General features: G+C 43.6%; 1 protein-coding gene across 1 annotated transcript in view; it reads left to right on the top strand.

Moving 5' to 3' along the window:
• The window catches only part of Naa15-16 (N-alpha-acetyltransferase 15/16), a 116,444-nt gene that overhangs the window by 6,305 nt on the left and 94,716 nt on the right, over positions 1–15,423 (top strand). The window contains exons 5-12 of the mRNA XM_050182720.3: positions 1,517–1,585; positions 1,926–2,060; positions 5,636–5,783; positions 7,601–7,720; positions 12,829–12,924; positions 13,028–13,134; positions 14,395–14,467; positions 14,563–14,738. Of these exons, the coding sequence (XP_050038677.1) occupies positions 1,517–1,585; positions 1,926–2,060; positions 5,636–5,783; positions 7,601–7,720; positions 12,829–12,924; positions 13,028–13,134; positions 14,395–14,467; positions 14,563–14,738 (924 nt within the window). The remainder of the gene's footprint in view (positions 1–1,516; positions 1,586–1,925; positions 2,061–5,635; positions 5,784–7,600; positions 7,721–12,828; positions 12,925–13,027; positions 13,135–14,394; positions 14,468–14,562; positions 14,739–15,423) is intronic.

Genomic DNA, 15,423 nt, shown 5'->3' with positions numbered 1-15,423 from the left:
ATGCAGTTTCATGCCACGTCAATGATATATTCACATCAGCAGTACAAATTAAGCAAAGCAGCCATTCATGCTTTCGGGTGCACTGCGCCCCTGCGCTGATAGCATCGCCCACACTGGAACGACGCTATGAGGAAAAGCACCGGCAGTGGGGAGCGAATGCTTCCTCTACCTCGAGATTATGCAACCTCCAATACTAAATGCTCGGGAAGACAGATTACATGATGCCACGCCGTCTCAGCGCGCCCATTCTTTGGGCACTTGGCAGATGACCTCTAAAGCAGGGTGTGCAGCTGCGTGTAGGCTCAGCGGCCATGTGTAGCCACGGCCGAAATGCGTGCCAGAAATCGCGATGGGCGCCAACTTAACCCCCTTCCCCTCGCGCGCTTGTTCGCCAGCTTGCTCCCTTCCCCTCTCACCCTCGCAAACTTTCACTCGTACCTAAAGCACAAAGTGCGCGAGCCATAGTAGGATCTTATCACACTCAGACCTTATAGGGAACATGATACAGCTCCACTTTGGTGGTCGCAACATGGTGGTCGATCTTGTCGCGCCGCACGCGATTTGAGCGCTGAGTTTACAAGCAGCCGCTTGTAATTAAATAATTTGACCATCTGTGTCCACGGAAGTTTCCATTTATTGTCTCGGCATTCCTTTGCGGCGGAAGCGGAATTTCGTTATATTGAAATCGCACACAAACACTTTGTTAAAGGTTCTAAATACATGATGTTCTATGGATAAGATGTTATGAAACCTTAATACTTCATTATATTGAGAATTTCATTCTATTAAAGGTCGTTATATCGAGGTTTAACTGTATTTCAATGTATGTGTATGAATAAGGTTTGTTTCCCTGTCCTTGAATTCTGAGTCACGTGTTCGGTGCGAAACATAGATAAAACACACTAATCACACCTTGGCACCCAGCCTTCCTTCTCCAGACATGTTTTTTATGTCACAGACTGTTGGTGGTGCTCGTTAAGGCACTGGTGATGCCATAAGATGGCTGCACAGTGCCTGTAGCATTGATAAGTGTTTTGGCACAATGGCACAGATGAAGCATAATGTTTAGTTTTGTAAACTTCCTAATCAGCTGTGATGTTCGTTAGCTTGCCTCTTATTAAATGTTGCATATTCTAGTCTTTATTAAGAACAAAGCATAACTTGAAAATAGTTTGAAGTTGGGCTATTCAATTTGGGAACATGTCTAGAAAAAACAGCAAGTTGATGACTCGGGCACAAGAAAAGGATTCTGTCCCAGAGTATGCTGTTTGCGTCATTGTTTCTAATCAAGAATCTAACTTAAACGCCATCAGTGACTGTGTGATTGTGACAAAGTTTATTGCACTAGGATATGCCAGAGCTCACTTACCTAATGCTAAACTTGAATGTTGTCTTTTGAATGATTTTAGGAGATACTGGTATGGCTGTAAGCAATAACTGGGCTTGCGCTCATGTAATCACTGTCATGTCAACTTGATCACAGCATGTTACATTTCTTTGTTCTCTTTTGTCACAGGATAATATTCAGATTCTTCGGGATTTGTCACTGCTTCAGATCCAGATGCGGGATTTGGAAGGATATAGGGTAAGCAGTCATTTCCTGGGCAGAAGAAACCAGTTGCCGTTGTTAGGTGTATTCACAATGTACTCAATTTATGCTACGAATGTAAGAAATTTATTGCATGGAGCACTCTTTCTGTTGCATCGAGTGTCTGCAGCTTCGCTATCACTTCAAAATTCTCAAATTCTTGTGGATGTTCCTTGGACAGTGCCTCTTGTGAAGCATGCTTTTATTTCAACTGAACTCTTTCATTGTTCACGTTAGCAGAGGGAAGAAGTGAAGTGCACAGTTGCTTTACCTCTACTTTATAATCTGTAGTATTCCTGTGAACAGCAGCATTATGTGGTTGTGCCTTTCGTTTCAGGACACTAGGTACCAATTGTTCATGCTGCGGCCAACACAGAGGGCATCGTGGATTGGGTTCTCGATGTCGTATCACTTGCTTAAGGACTACGATATGGCGCTCAAGATATTGGAAGAGTTTAGGAAAACACAAACAGTAAGAATACTTCAGTAATAATTACAGTAAAAGTTCGTTAATTCACAACTCATTAATTCGAAATTTCGGATAATTCGAAGTAGCCACCGCGGTCCAACCAACAATGTATTGAAAGCAATGTGTAACGCATCCCGCTAATTCATACGGAAGTCCACACCGTTGCCGTTAATTCGAACTCCACACGATCGTGGATGGGGAGAGAGCTAGTGCGCAGGAGCACGTGGGCAATGCTGGGGTCCCCGCACGGGCCGCGCAGCTTTGCTTTTCCCCATCAGCGGCAAGGGTGATAACACTGTCGCCGCGCACCCTGTTCTTTGTGTACCAGCGAAAGCGTGTGAGGGTGAGGCGGCGAACGTGGCTCAATCTTGTGTGCGTGAGCGAGAAAGGCGGGGCGGAGCGTGCTCTCTCCTGTTGCGTGCGAGATACGGGGGTGAGGCGAGGGAGGGAGTGGGGGATGTTCTTCTCTGGTGGCTGCTGCTTACGGCGCGTCCATGAGGGTGCCGTACCTTGAAAGCGATCTGCGACATGGCCAAAGTGCAGGCCCGCGCGGGCCTCATCTTCAAAGCGGTCTGGGATGTTTGCAGAGTGCACGTAGTGCCGGTAGCTTCGTATGCGGTGTGCTTTCTACGTTTCGTTCGTGTTGAAGCGAGAGCTGTACGAAGGTCAATTAGCTCGCTGCTACTGCCGCATTTCCTTACTCCAGCATTTTTCAGCTAGTTTCCGCGGACATTGAGCGAGATATGTTCATGCTTACCTGTGCGACGAACGTGGCGCCGTGCTTGTTAATTTAGTAAGCGAATGTTTACAAGTTTATACGGCCGATAAAACTACTATCCTTACTTCGTGCACCTATCTACTAATTTGCTATCGCAATCGATGCTTCGCTTTTCGGGCAAAACTGTGACATCTTTTTTTCTCTGCGCCAGTCAGCGCGGCGAACGCGCGGATGGAGCCAGAGCCAACTTGACGTCAGGGACATCAGACCGCGTTGGCCGCGTCCGGTTATGTTGGCTGCGACAGTGCTTCGAAGTATAGATGTTCATGCCAACATGACATAGCGTGTGTGGGTGCATGCTCACGCCACGTCGGACTATATATGCGCCTTAACCGAGCGATTTTTTTCTCTGACTTTCATTAGTTCTAATTTTGCATAATTCGAATTTTCATAGCATACCTGCAGAACTCGAATTAACGAGCTTTTACTCTATTTGTTTTGTCACTGTAGTTGAGGAACCCAACTGCTTTGTAGTATGTTGCTGTGTAATGGGTTTGCTTGCATGCATGAGTGAATGTTAATGACTTTAAAAAATGTATGCTTAGTTATTTGAGAAAATAATCTTCTAAATTAAAGATAAGATGCATATTTTGTTAGCTCTAGGTCACTGTGCATTATCTATTTGAAAATGTTGCATGATTCTTCGCGTTTTTGAGTAAATAGGCTTACTAGTTCTCAAGAGTAATGGTAGATTGCACTACTGCATTCTTCCATTTGTGTATCAGGACAGGAGGTTTCGTATTTTAGAAGATACAAAAATGAAAGGTGGGTAGCAGAGGCAGTTTCATAGTCCTGCACTAGCACCTTGCGATGTCAGATTTTGGCAGTCAAGGCTAACGAATTATTCACTAAAGGCACCCTGAAACACTTTTCGAAGATAGTAATAACGCATTGCTGATCTGTAGAAGAGGCTCTTGTGAACATGCGAGCTAAATGTTATTGCACTGCATACAGCAGGGAATTTACAATCTCCTGCAAAAAACGGCAATAAATCACTTGCTCTTGCTTCTGCATTGTCGTGATGCAGCATCACCACAAGCACCTGGACCCATTGAGTGTGATTGGCTGGTACTGCAATTGCTAATATTGAGTTAAATAAGGGAAATGTATCGGGTGCTTCTTTGTCTTTCTTTAGGCCAAAATTTTTAAAAATTGCCTTTGGCAGATATAAAAATTCTCACCCTTGATCTAAATTACTTAATGAGGTGGCCATTACTTCGAGAAATCAAAATGCTTAATCAAATAATTAACATAACTATTTTGCTGTTTAATTATTTTATGCCACATATTTACAAATTATTGCCGATGAGTTCGCAAGGCGTATTCACTTGGAAGGAATTCTCAGGACTGCACCAGTTTCAAGATACTCGTAGTAATTTTCAAGGTGCCCGATGAAATGCAGTGGCCTTCTAGTTACTTCTTTTAAGAAAACGCTTTTTCATGCATTGAAGCATGAAAGTTTGAACACCAAAGCATTTCGTCAGACACCTTGAAAATTAATATCTCTCGACTGGTGCAGTCCAAAGAATTCATTCCAAGTAGATACGCCTTGCAAACTCACTGGCTATAATTCATAGATTTAAATATGCACAGTATATTAATTAATTATGAGGTGATTAGCACAATTATGTTAATGAAACATTTTGATTTCTTGTAGAACTAATGGCCACCGCATTGAGTAATTTATATAAAGGGTTAGAATTGTGCTATCTACCACAGCCCTCTCGGCACCGAGACACTCAACATTTGGATGGGATCCCCTGGCATTTTTGTTGTGTAGCTTCCAGTGAACTAGTGCAGACGAAAAGAGAAAGAAAGCTGTGCTTCTGTGCAGTGACTGCACTTGTACGTGAATCAGAAAAATTTTTGCGGCATGAGATTAATGAATCAATGTCCTTTAATAGTGAGGCCATTCTATAAGCAGTTAGAAAAGTGTTTTAGGGCCAGCTGGCAACTTTTGTGCACTAAAGGGATCTAATCTAAGCACATGAAACTGAAATCATTGATTTCAGCATAGTATCATGGCGAGCTGTTTGGTTATGAAATATAAAAGGAGTAGATTAGTTTTCATTTCTTTTGGTTAATGGGTGATAGTACCCCTTCTCCCAATATTGCCGATACCGTTTCAAGAGTGTGTCTGCCTGTGCAGTTTGGTATAGTGTTTCTCTTTAGTGTCCCCTTAGCAATATGGCCCTTACTAAGGTGTGATGGAATTATTTGATGGGGCATTGCAGCACTTGTGGATCTCCTCGCACTTGAGGTGATAAAGGGTCTCTAAATAGGTGCAAATATATTGAAAAACAGTCTGCAGCACGTAGTTTTTTTTAATGCCTATGCAAGATTTGAGGGCTCAGTGCATCATGATGGTTCTACAAATTCTGACACATGCCTGGGGTGTCTGCTTGCAAGTAGCAAATAGTGAGCTCCAGTCACTGCTTAGGTTTTTCACCATACTGCATCGCAAAGTTGGCAATGGCAGCACACTGTCCTCATTCAAGGAAATCTACAAGTGCAGAAACTATCCTCGATCTATCCAAAATCTTCCAAAGGCCTGTAGAGGGAAGCTGGGGCAGACAGTGCATAGTGTAGTTATTTTGCCTTAAATGTTTGTAATGTGGCTGTCATGGGCACTGTTTAGAAAAATCATGGGGCAGGAAGTATGCTAGTTCCTTAGAAAGCTAAAACAAACAACTGAGCATAACTGGTGGTCTTTATGAGCAGATTTAGAGTGCAGTGCATGCCTTGAAGGCATTACACTAGTACTGGCACTGAAACTAGATTTTTTTCTTTCTGGCCGCAGAAGCGTGGGTACGACTACGAACACAGTGAACTATTGCTCTATCAAAACATGGTGATGCGAGAGGCTGGCGAACTAGATGAGGCACTTGGCCATTTAGCACGCAATGAGGAGCAGATCTGCGACAAGCTGTCTGTGCTTGAAACAAGAGGTAAGTACTTGTTATTTGCATGCTAGCTTTTCAATCGATTCTAGGCTCCATTCTTGTCTTGGGCAGGTATTGTTGTGGAGTTCTAAAGCAACTTCAGACACATATTGCACCCTATGTAAGATCTCGGGACAACTAACGAGTTCAGTACAATAAGTACGTTCTTAAAAGCACACCTTGCGAACTTGGTCATAATTTTACGCATTCTAGTTAGGGATCCAGATTCCTTGTATAGGTAATTGTCACTGAACTTCATTTAAAATTTATGGCTTTCTAAAAAAAAGTGTGTTAAAACTAGAAGCATGTGAGCATAGCTTGTATATACAGTCGAACCTGGATATATTGAATCTGAAGGGGATCACAAAAGAGTTCTATATATAGGTAATTTGATGTATAACATAGACATGTTATTGAAAATTTTTCAAGGGAATTTTACAGCTATTCGTTCTACGCAATAATTCGTTATATGTAGTTCTACAGTTGAACCTCGCAATAACGAAATCTGCGGGGAAAGCGAAAAAATTCGCTTTCGCAATAATTTTTTTGTTGTAAAATGGGACAGCTCAAATAGGCAATGCATCGCCGACCAAACCTTTGCTGTCAACATTCCGCTAGCCTACTTCGGCGAGCTCTGCTCGAGGATATAGAACCGCATTGCCAACAGTACAAAGTGAGCCGCATGCGGCGATCAGCAGTGGCAGCACTGCTGTGGAACAATACTTTCGATCATTTGCTTGCAGAGGTACAGTCACTTTTGATAGATTTTGCATAACTCGGCACCGGATGTAGATAAACAGTGCTCCACACATGTAACAAAATTTCGCCAGCGCCCGCTGTCGCCCGTAGGCGCCGACACATCCGGGACGGAATGCGAAAGTGATTGTTTCTCGTCTACCCAAAGGCAGTCGTTTGAGATTACGGCCTCTTCGCGCCAATTTATGTCCGGTGCTGAATTCGCACGCAATACCTGTCGAGTGGCACCAAAACCAACATACTTGAAGGAAGGGATGCGTATTCCTGGACAATCGCTCACTAATGGCCCAATATATGGCCCTCCATGCTGTGACCGCCATCTCAAGTGCCATAAACAATTCCACGTCGGTGGGACGTGGATTTCATTGTTTTTGCTGCATTTTTCTTACCAAAGTGCACATTACGCACAGCACTAGATGTGCAAAAATCGTCGTCACATGTCGGTAGCAACATGCGTGCCACTTCAAACGAGCGATCAGCAAATAAGATGGCGGCCACAACGTGTTTCGGGCAACTGCGATCACTTTCAGCACTTGGTTGTTTTTGTAAACAAAAATGGCTGCATCCATGTAAGTTTAATTTCGTGGTATTTTATGCACTGTTAGTGCAAAGCAATTGCATTTGAGCACATTTTGGAGCCTGCTAGCCTTGCGCAAAAAGATAAGGTACTGGGTTACGTTCTGGCAAATTTCGTTGATGTGGGATTATAGTTCAGGGACATTTAGTTGTCAAGAGGTGTGAAATGCATTCACAACTTTAGGCGTTCGCCGGGGATACGAAAATATTTCGTTGTCGCGGGATTTCGTTATTGCGCGTTTCGGCTATATATATCCAGGTTTGACTGTACTAATGCCATAATTACGCTGGTGGAAGCAGCAAAATACTAAACTAAGATGGAAACACGAAAAAAACTGTATGGACCGTTCCTTACTTGTACTTCTATTCCCCCTTATAAAATGTTATTGTCATGTTGCATGTAGGAAAGATGGTAGAAGCTGGGGACTGTGCTTGGAAGATTGTGGCAGTAGGCGTGTTTTAATTATGTTTTCTCTCGGTGTCTTATTCAGCAAACCTGCTGATGCAGGTGGGCCAGTATACAGCGGCCGAGACAATATACAGGGAGCTGTTGAACAGAAATCCTGAGAACCACGAATACTATCATGGCCTGATGAAAGCACTACGGCAACGTAAGTCTTCAGTTTTTCACGCGGCTCTAGAATGCTTTCTTACGGCTTCATTTTTTGGATTTGTTTGTAACAGCATTGTGGTCTTTGTTTCCCTAAAGCCTTTTGCACCTTGTCGCTTGAGGGAGGACATAGGTCTTGAAAGCCGAAAATGAAAGAAAAAAAAAAATGGCAGAGGCTTAGCTTGGCTAAGCCTAGTGGATTGCGAAAGCAATCTTCTGTTCAGGTTGTAGAGTTATGTACTGCTCATCAAACGTGTAGATGCAGTCTCGTCGCCATTTAAAGCATCCATAAGGCTTGCTGTCGAACGATCAGGTGATGCCAAAGTCGCATCAGCATTGAGAGCATGCATGATACTTGTAGATGCACTCAGATCAAGAGACGTTGAACGCATTCGCCTGGCTGCATAATATGCACGCCATTTAGCTAAACGTTGTTCCCGCTCTTCATCCGTTTCTTCCACACGCCGCCGCTTCTTAGCTGCAGCACATCGTTGCAGCTTCACCTTATACACATCATCCGACATACCGTGGAGGATTCGCTGGGACGACTGCGACGAGCCGAGTTGGGGGCCCGCTTTTCCACAGCTGGCATGACGTCACGTAGAGCGAGCGCCTCCCCCACGGCAGCGGCGCGTGGAGGATTCGCTGGGACGATCGCGACGAGCCGAGTTGGGGGGGCCACTTTTCCACAGCTGGCATGACGTCACGTACAGCTAGCGCCCCTCGCGGCAGCAGCGCGCAGCTGCAGCATGGAGGATTCGCTGGGACGATCGCGACGAGCCGAGTTGGGGCCCCGCTTTTCCACAGCTGGTATGACGTCACACATAGGTCACGCTAAAGGTCAATGGTGGATTCTCCGGGACGACGGCCAAGAGCGGAAACCTCGAGCAGTATTGCTTTCGCAATAAAAAGATTTTTCAGGAACTATTTGTTTTGGCATTTATAACGCCTAATCTAAACCGTATCAAAACGATTTGCCCAAATAAACTCGTCCTAAGTATAAAAAAAAAATTATTTTGTGAGCGTGGACGACAAGAACAAAGCCCAAAATCGCGTAAAAGCACTGCAGCTCACGAAACGATCACGTCTCTTACCCGCCACTGAGCACTACGATCTTGGTATCGTTCGAAAGCTCAAAGTTCCGCCTTTCAGTTCCTCACATCCTCTCTGACAATGTCCACATAAGAAAAGCGCAAACATAAAACAATCAGGGGGTCGGTCTGATGAAGTTAGCGATGCACGCGGCCTTCCTATTGATTCAATGTGTCAGCACGCTGAGAGGCGCCTTCCGATTGGCTGTTGCTATGGCAGCTAGTGCCCTGGCGCTGCCAGCTCAGTGCTTGTCAGCTAGACCTGCCAATAAACCTACTTCTTCGATCCATCGTTTGTTGATCACATTGCGAACATAAGTGGCAAATTGACCCTCTCAAGAAAAGAAAAAGAAAAACACGTTTGGCACCGGACATGTGTTGTGTCTATGCAAGTTGCTTCTGCTTCCTACGGTGATAAAGAGGCAGTTGTCGCAAGGTTCAGACCAGCCGATGATAAGATGGATAAGATGATAAGATCTTTGCAATGGAATACCAACTAGCCCATTCCGAAACCTTGCTTCAGAACTGGAGATAAGTAATTACGTCATACAATCTCGTACTGCATGGGCAATAATGCAACAGCGAAGCTAAACATTGCCCTTTTTCCTCGCATGTAGTTATACGTACTTCGGAGATAGCAGATGATGTGCCAAAGCCTATTCCCACACCTCTCGCCCATACATGTGTTTGTGTTAGTGCATTCCAGATCCTGACATGAGACTATACCTTATTTACACGATTGTAGGTCGACCTATTTTTTTTTTTTTTTTTTTTTTAATTTGAAAGTCTGAAGTGGAGGGTCGCCTTACAATCGAAACCAAGACATGGCACTGCCAAAAAAGCAAGACCAACGAGAGCTACAACGTAGTCACAATTTTATGTTTGCTCTATGGCCCTACCCGTAGCTTTTCGCTATCCCACGTGTTTGTTCGCTTTTCAGGAGGGTTTTTCAACATTTTTGAGAGTTTTACAGTGCACGCAACACTCATGGGGGGGGCTCTATAGTTGATGAAAGCGCCGCTGTTCCATTCGCGGCGGCACCCTCAGAACGGCAGCCCTTGCGGGGAGCTATGCGGGGAGTATCAATACCAGTAGTTCATGGAAGAGCAGACACCGCTCCCATATTTCTCTTTCCCTGTAGCTGTTAGCTTTCTGTATGCTCTTAGTTTGACCAAAGGCATTGATTTGACGCGTTCGACTTGACTGCCAGCTACGTGCTACTTCCATGCTTCCTCAGTCGTCATGAGTGCTCTAGGTCCACTAATCGTTCGGCACTCGTTCACAGCAGCGTTCAAGAGGGCCGCCATCCTTCATGCTGAAGAAACAAATCACTGTGCAGCGGGCAGAGAGTTCGATCTTTCCTAACGTGTGGTGCGAGAGTGGAGACTGCAGCGGAATTTTCACCTGTGACGGCAAGAAGCAAATCACTGCTGAATGCTGATCACTGATCAATGCTGAAGAAACAAATCACTGTGCAGCGGGCAGCGAGTTCGATCTTTCCTAACGGGTGGTGCGAGAGTGGAGACTGCAGCGGAATTTTCACCTGTGACGGCAAGTGAGGAATTTCCCACGTGCCGAAGTCGGGGACGCTTTCCGGAACTGTAGGCCAAGCTTGCGGCGTACGTCGCTGAAATGTGTGATCGGTCCCTGTCAGTGAAGTGCGACATGGTCACGAAACAAGCCCGGATCTTCGCCTTTTAAGGACCTGCTCCACCGTGAGTATATGACGAGTGGCTGGCGGCAGAAGACCGCAAACATGTGCCTACCGGACCTGTCAAAAGAGCCTCGCTGACGGCTGCGTGTGGTTGGGTGCATTCGGCGTGGGCTGCTGTTCCACAAGATGCGATGTAGTCGTTTGCCAAATGTGGAATTTCGCCGGACGATGACGCGCTGTGGGACCGTAGCAGCGATAATGATGGCAGCAATAGTGAAGACGAGTAGTCCAGTGACCATGTCAGCTACTAATAAATTTTCATTATCGAATGCGCCCTTGGGTATGCTCTTTTTTTCTTTCTTCTTTTTTCCCCTGTCGCACACGATATGGGGGGGTCGACTTACAATCATGTAAATACGGTATGCATTTTTGTGTGTAATTATTATTTCCTGGTTTTAAAGCTTGAAATGTATATTCCAGCCCCCTTTTTTAAGTCTTAAATTTTGGTATCGGCACTGTGTGCCTTCTGCTCATTCAATTCTCATCGTTCTTATTTCTCTGAATGCTGGTGGGTCAGAGTGTACAAAAACTAAGATATAGTCTCTTAGGACACTGCAATAACGTTGAAAGCCTGTAGAAATCGCTAAAAAGAAATCACATGTGTAAAGCTGCAACCTTAGAATTTCATAATTTCGGTTAAAGTACAGATATAAACATCAAAATGCTAACTTGCAGTCTTTGAACCTCCAGAAACATGCCTGCTTACTTATAGCGCTCTTATTGCAGTGCATTTTTTGTGAGTTGCCACCCAAATTTTTAGCACAAGAAGAATTGTAACTTTTCTTTTTATTCACTTAAGAAAAAAAGAAAGCTAATTTGCATATTTGTAATCCGCACACAGGATTAGATGTGCGCTGAAAGTTTCATGTGTCTAGAGAGAACAAAATGTTCAATTCAGCCTTCCTTTTCTCTTAAAGAAGGAGACTGGACTGATAGCTCGCAAGCTTGAGAGAGGTCCTGCCCCCTTTATCAACTTGGTAGTACAGTACACAAGCAGAGTGTTTTATTTTTCCGAATAAACACTCAAACAAGATAACAAAAACACTTTGCGTGGCTGCCGGTTGTCCACAGTTCTCTGAAGTAAGTTCATGGTTGGTTAGCGCTGTCCTCGCTTGACGCACCTGCAGCGGGCTGAAATAGCTTTGAGGGCAGTACCCCTGCAGGCCGATCCTAACACAGCACAAGCACAGGCATTAGAAAAACAAATAACAGGTTATGGGGAAACTAAAAAACGGTATAGCTTTAAACTGAGTGCGATATCATCATGTAAATTTGCTTAGAAAAAATCACTTAATAGCATCATTTGAATGCTCAAAAGGGTCAAACAATTCTTTGTATAATTTATTTCGTAATACTGGAAGAGTATAAGAAAGAGACTGCTTGGTATAGTATGGCCTAAATGTTGGCACTAACCAAATTTCTTTATGTCCAGTCTGCAGGATATGCGTTTCTTTCTCAAGTTTTGCCAGATAACAAATATAATTTTCATCACTTCGTTAGGAGTGTTTTTTTCTGGATGCTTGGTACCCCCAATTTAGTGCTTTGTTTATTGTACTTTTTCAAAACACTAATCTTTAATCCAATATTCAAACCTCAATATCTCAACACCAAGAACAGATAGAACAAAGCCTAATGTGTGCTTTGTGAATTATTGTAAGCAGTATATTTTCTTTTCATTTCAGATATTATTTTGCTACATTTTCTGCCACATGGTTGCCACATTCTGTGGTCTTACATTCAATGGGATGTAATATATCTGTTAATGGTCAGATAAAAAAAGTACCTGCTATATTTCATTCCTTGCTCTTTGTGCTATCTAACCATGCCCTACAAATAATTTTTATTTTGCCATTTATTTTCCATTGTGGCCTTAAACAATTAAAATAAAATGTTATTTGTCTTGGAAACTAATTGACCTACAGCAAAACTAATTGTACATTAGAAATCAGCACAAACATCATGGTAAGACTGGAAAGTTCCATTAATATTGATGAAAAAAATGAACACTTTTTCAACAGCAGAGTCCCCCATTAATCAGTTTTGCATGAAGTTCTGCGGTCATTAAAGTTGTTGCCTGTTGATTGTCTTTCTTCAAGGGCTATTACATGCTAACACTATTTCACTCGTGTCTGCAGCATCAATGGGTGTGCTGGTGACAAGAATTAGGTTGTATTGAAGTGCTAGATGCATAAGTTAGCCCACTGGCATATATGGCACTAGGTCAAAAATAAACATGTTATTTTTCTGTTCCCATTGGGCCAAGGGCACCATACATTTTTTCAATGATCCTTTTGCTCTATGCAGAGGGTGTTGAAGATGAACTCAAGCTGTTTGAGGAAAGCCAGGAGAAGTTCCCCAGGGCACAAACGCCTCGGAGACTGCCACTCAATTTTGCCACAGGTGGGCGGTCTGACTGGCTATAAAGAGGTGTCCCTAGGTCCCTGCTCGCCTTTACTATAATATCAAGCTCCATTCTCAGCCTAATTCATTGTTATGCTTGCAGGTGAAACGTTTCGCACACTAGTTGACAAGTACATGCGGAAAGCACTTCACAAAGGTGTACCGCCACTCTTCGTGGACCTTAGGCCTCTCTACAAGAGTCCAGAAAGAGTTGAGTACTTGAGAATCTTGTTGCTTCTTTTCTTTTTCATTGTCAAAATTCCTTTGGGCCAGATTCCCAGGGCACATAAGGAAAATTTAATAGTTTGGGACTTAATTATACCTCTGTTTGTCCTCTAAATGGCCTCTCCCAATTCTCTTTTACTTCGTATAAACGCTAGCATTAAAGGCCCCCTCACCAAGTCTGGCCATTTTTAGCTGACAAGCACAGAGCATACAATGCTTGCTAACAATCTGAAATTATAACCCGAACAGCGTTTGCCCTTCTCCTCACGGCTGCTGCGCTCCAAGCTGGAGGGTGAAGTACACATGCTTTATAGTGCCCCTACATACACGTGTTTGTGCTGTGACATCGTTCGTAGTGACACGTGACTTTGAGAATTGTTCAAGGCAACATCTGTTTATGCAATCTGTTGCTTGAATAGACGAATTAAAGTTTAGAGATAATAAAACACACAAACCAAATATCTGTGTGTGTTAATTCTCCTTTTATTTTTTATTCCTCTCTCTCTCTCTCTCTCTCTCTCTCTCTTTTTTTTTTTTTTTTTTTTTTTTTTTTTTTTTTTTTTTTTTTTACTTCGCACTTCAGCAAAACACGTGTACATCCATTTCGTCTGCTGACATAGTTTTGGTGTCTGCGTGCACTGAAACTGTCATTTTCTGCCATGTTCCAGCATGCGACCATGTTCTGTGATCCGCTTGTGTCTGCCTCAGTATTTGTGTAGCACTGACTTATACTGCTAGTCAGGTGTCCTCGTGCACAGTGCGCAAAATTGTGTGCTGCTTGAAATGAAACAATCGCAGCAGCTCGCACGCAACCCCGTCAGCGGAAGTGCGCCACGGCGCAAGAATAGTGAGTGAGAGGGTGGGGGGGGGGGGGGGGGGGGGGCGAAGGAGTAGCTCGTGATATATGTGTCACGCGATCCTCGAGCTCCGGTATGGGAAAACGCAGGGAAGGAATTTCGCTTGCAGAAGCTAAACGAGGCAAATGGAGAGAGTGTCTCTCTGAAACCATGGGTTCGCGGCACTGCAATATTTCTATCTCGGCTATTAACGAACCAATCTGAAAAATTTTTTGTGGCAGAACGCTCCTTGGGGGACACGTAACAACTTCCACTTCCAGCGTATATCGAAATTTGCCATGTGGCCTGGTGAGGAGCCCTTTAAAGCTGCACACTAAAAATGTTTACAAATCAGAGTGGAACACTGGCAGAACTTAATCTGTTGATGTATATGTATCTTCGATTTCAGGTAAAAATTATCGAGCAGTTGCTGACCGGTTATATTAGTTCACTAAAGAAGTACGAGGTCTTTTCTGAAAAAGGTAAATGTGCTTTTTGGATTGCTTTTAGATTTTTATTATTACTTTTGAGACCAGTATGGATTGACACTTGGTGGATCCTTGTGTGCACCTTGCAGAAAAGGACTCAGACGAAAAGGAACCTGCCACGGCGCTCTTGTGGACTTACTACTATGCAGCACAGCACTACGACTACCTGGGCTGCACTGCCAAAGCTTTAGACCTCATAAATGCGGCCATTGAGCACACGCCAACGCTCATTGAGCTGTTTGTCTCCAAGGCTAGGATATACAAGGTGGGCACATTTCCTGTGTTCATTCCCTCTGTAGTACGGCACACAGTAGTAGCTACAAAAGTTACAAAAGTGTTACAAAAGCCATGTAAGGAAATTCGGAGGTGTTTAGCGATAGCTTGGAACAACTATCCTAACATGAACGCTTTGTCACCTGCACTGGCGTCTGTCCCTCAAGCAAGGCATTCTCAGCGATATTTGCAGTGCCCTTTGTACAAGCTGTGGTAGTCCAAATTTGTTGTAACTGTTGCTCTATTGAGCCAGGGTAAAATTTAATCATATATTTACAGCTTGTTACTTCCCTTGTCTTGGCTTGCCAAATGTATACAGACACACCTTGATATAACGAAGTTGATAAAATCGGCCATTTGCTTCATTATATCGAAATTTTGTTGCATTTAAATTAGACTTTTTATGCAAATAAGTGCAGTCGCCTTACGATTTTTGTTGCAAGGAAAGGGGCTGCAGAATTTTCTGAATTATCAGGCAATCAAAAACAGCTAGTTTGAATGAGAAGACAATTTATTTTGATAAATTATTTTGATGAATGATACAGTTTTGTGCCATATCGATAAATATCCTCAAATCAGCAGCACGAATTAAGCGAAGCCAGCCATGCTTTTGTGTGCACTACGTCTCCGCAGCTAATAGCGTCGCTTACAATGGAAAGACGCTATCATTAAAAGCG

The sequence above is a fragment of the Dermacentor andersoni genome, chromosome 4, assembly GCF_023375885.2.
Source record: "Dermacentor andersoni chromosome 4, qqDerAnde1_hic_scaffold, whole genome shotgun sequence".
Taxonomy (NCBI): domain Eukaryota; kingdom Metazoa; phylum Arthropoda; class Arachnida; order Ixodida; family Ixodidae; genus Dermacentor; species Dermacentor andersoni.
The sequence above is the reverse complement of the archived record's forward strand: the minus strand, read 5'-3'. Positions and strand labels throughout refer to the sequence as shown.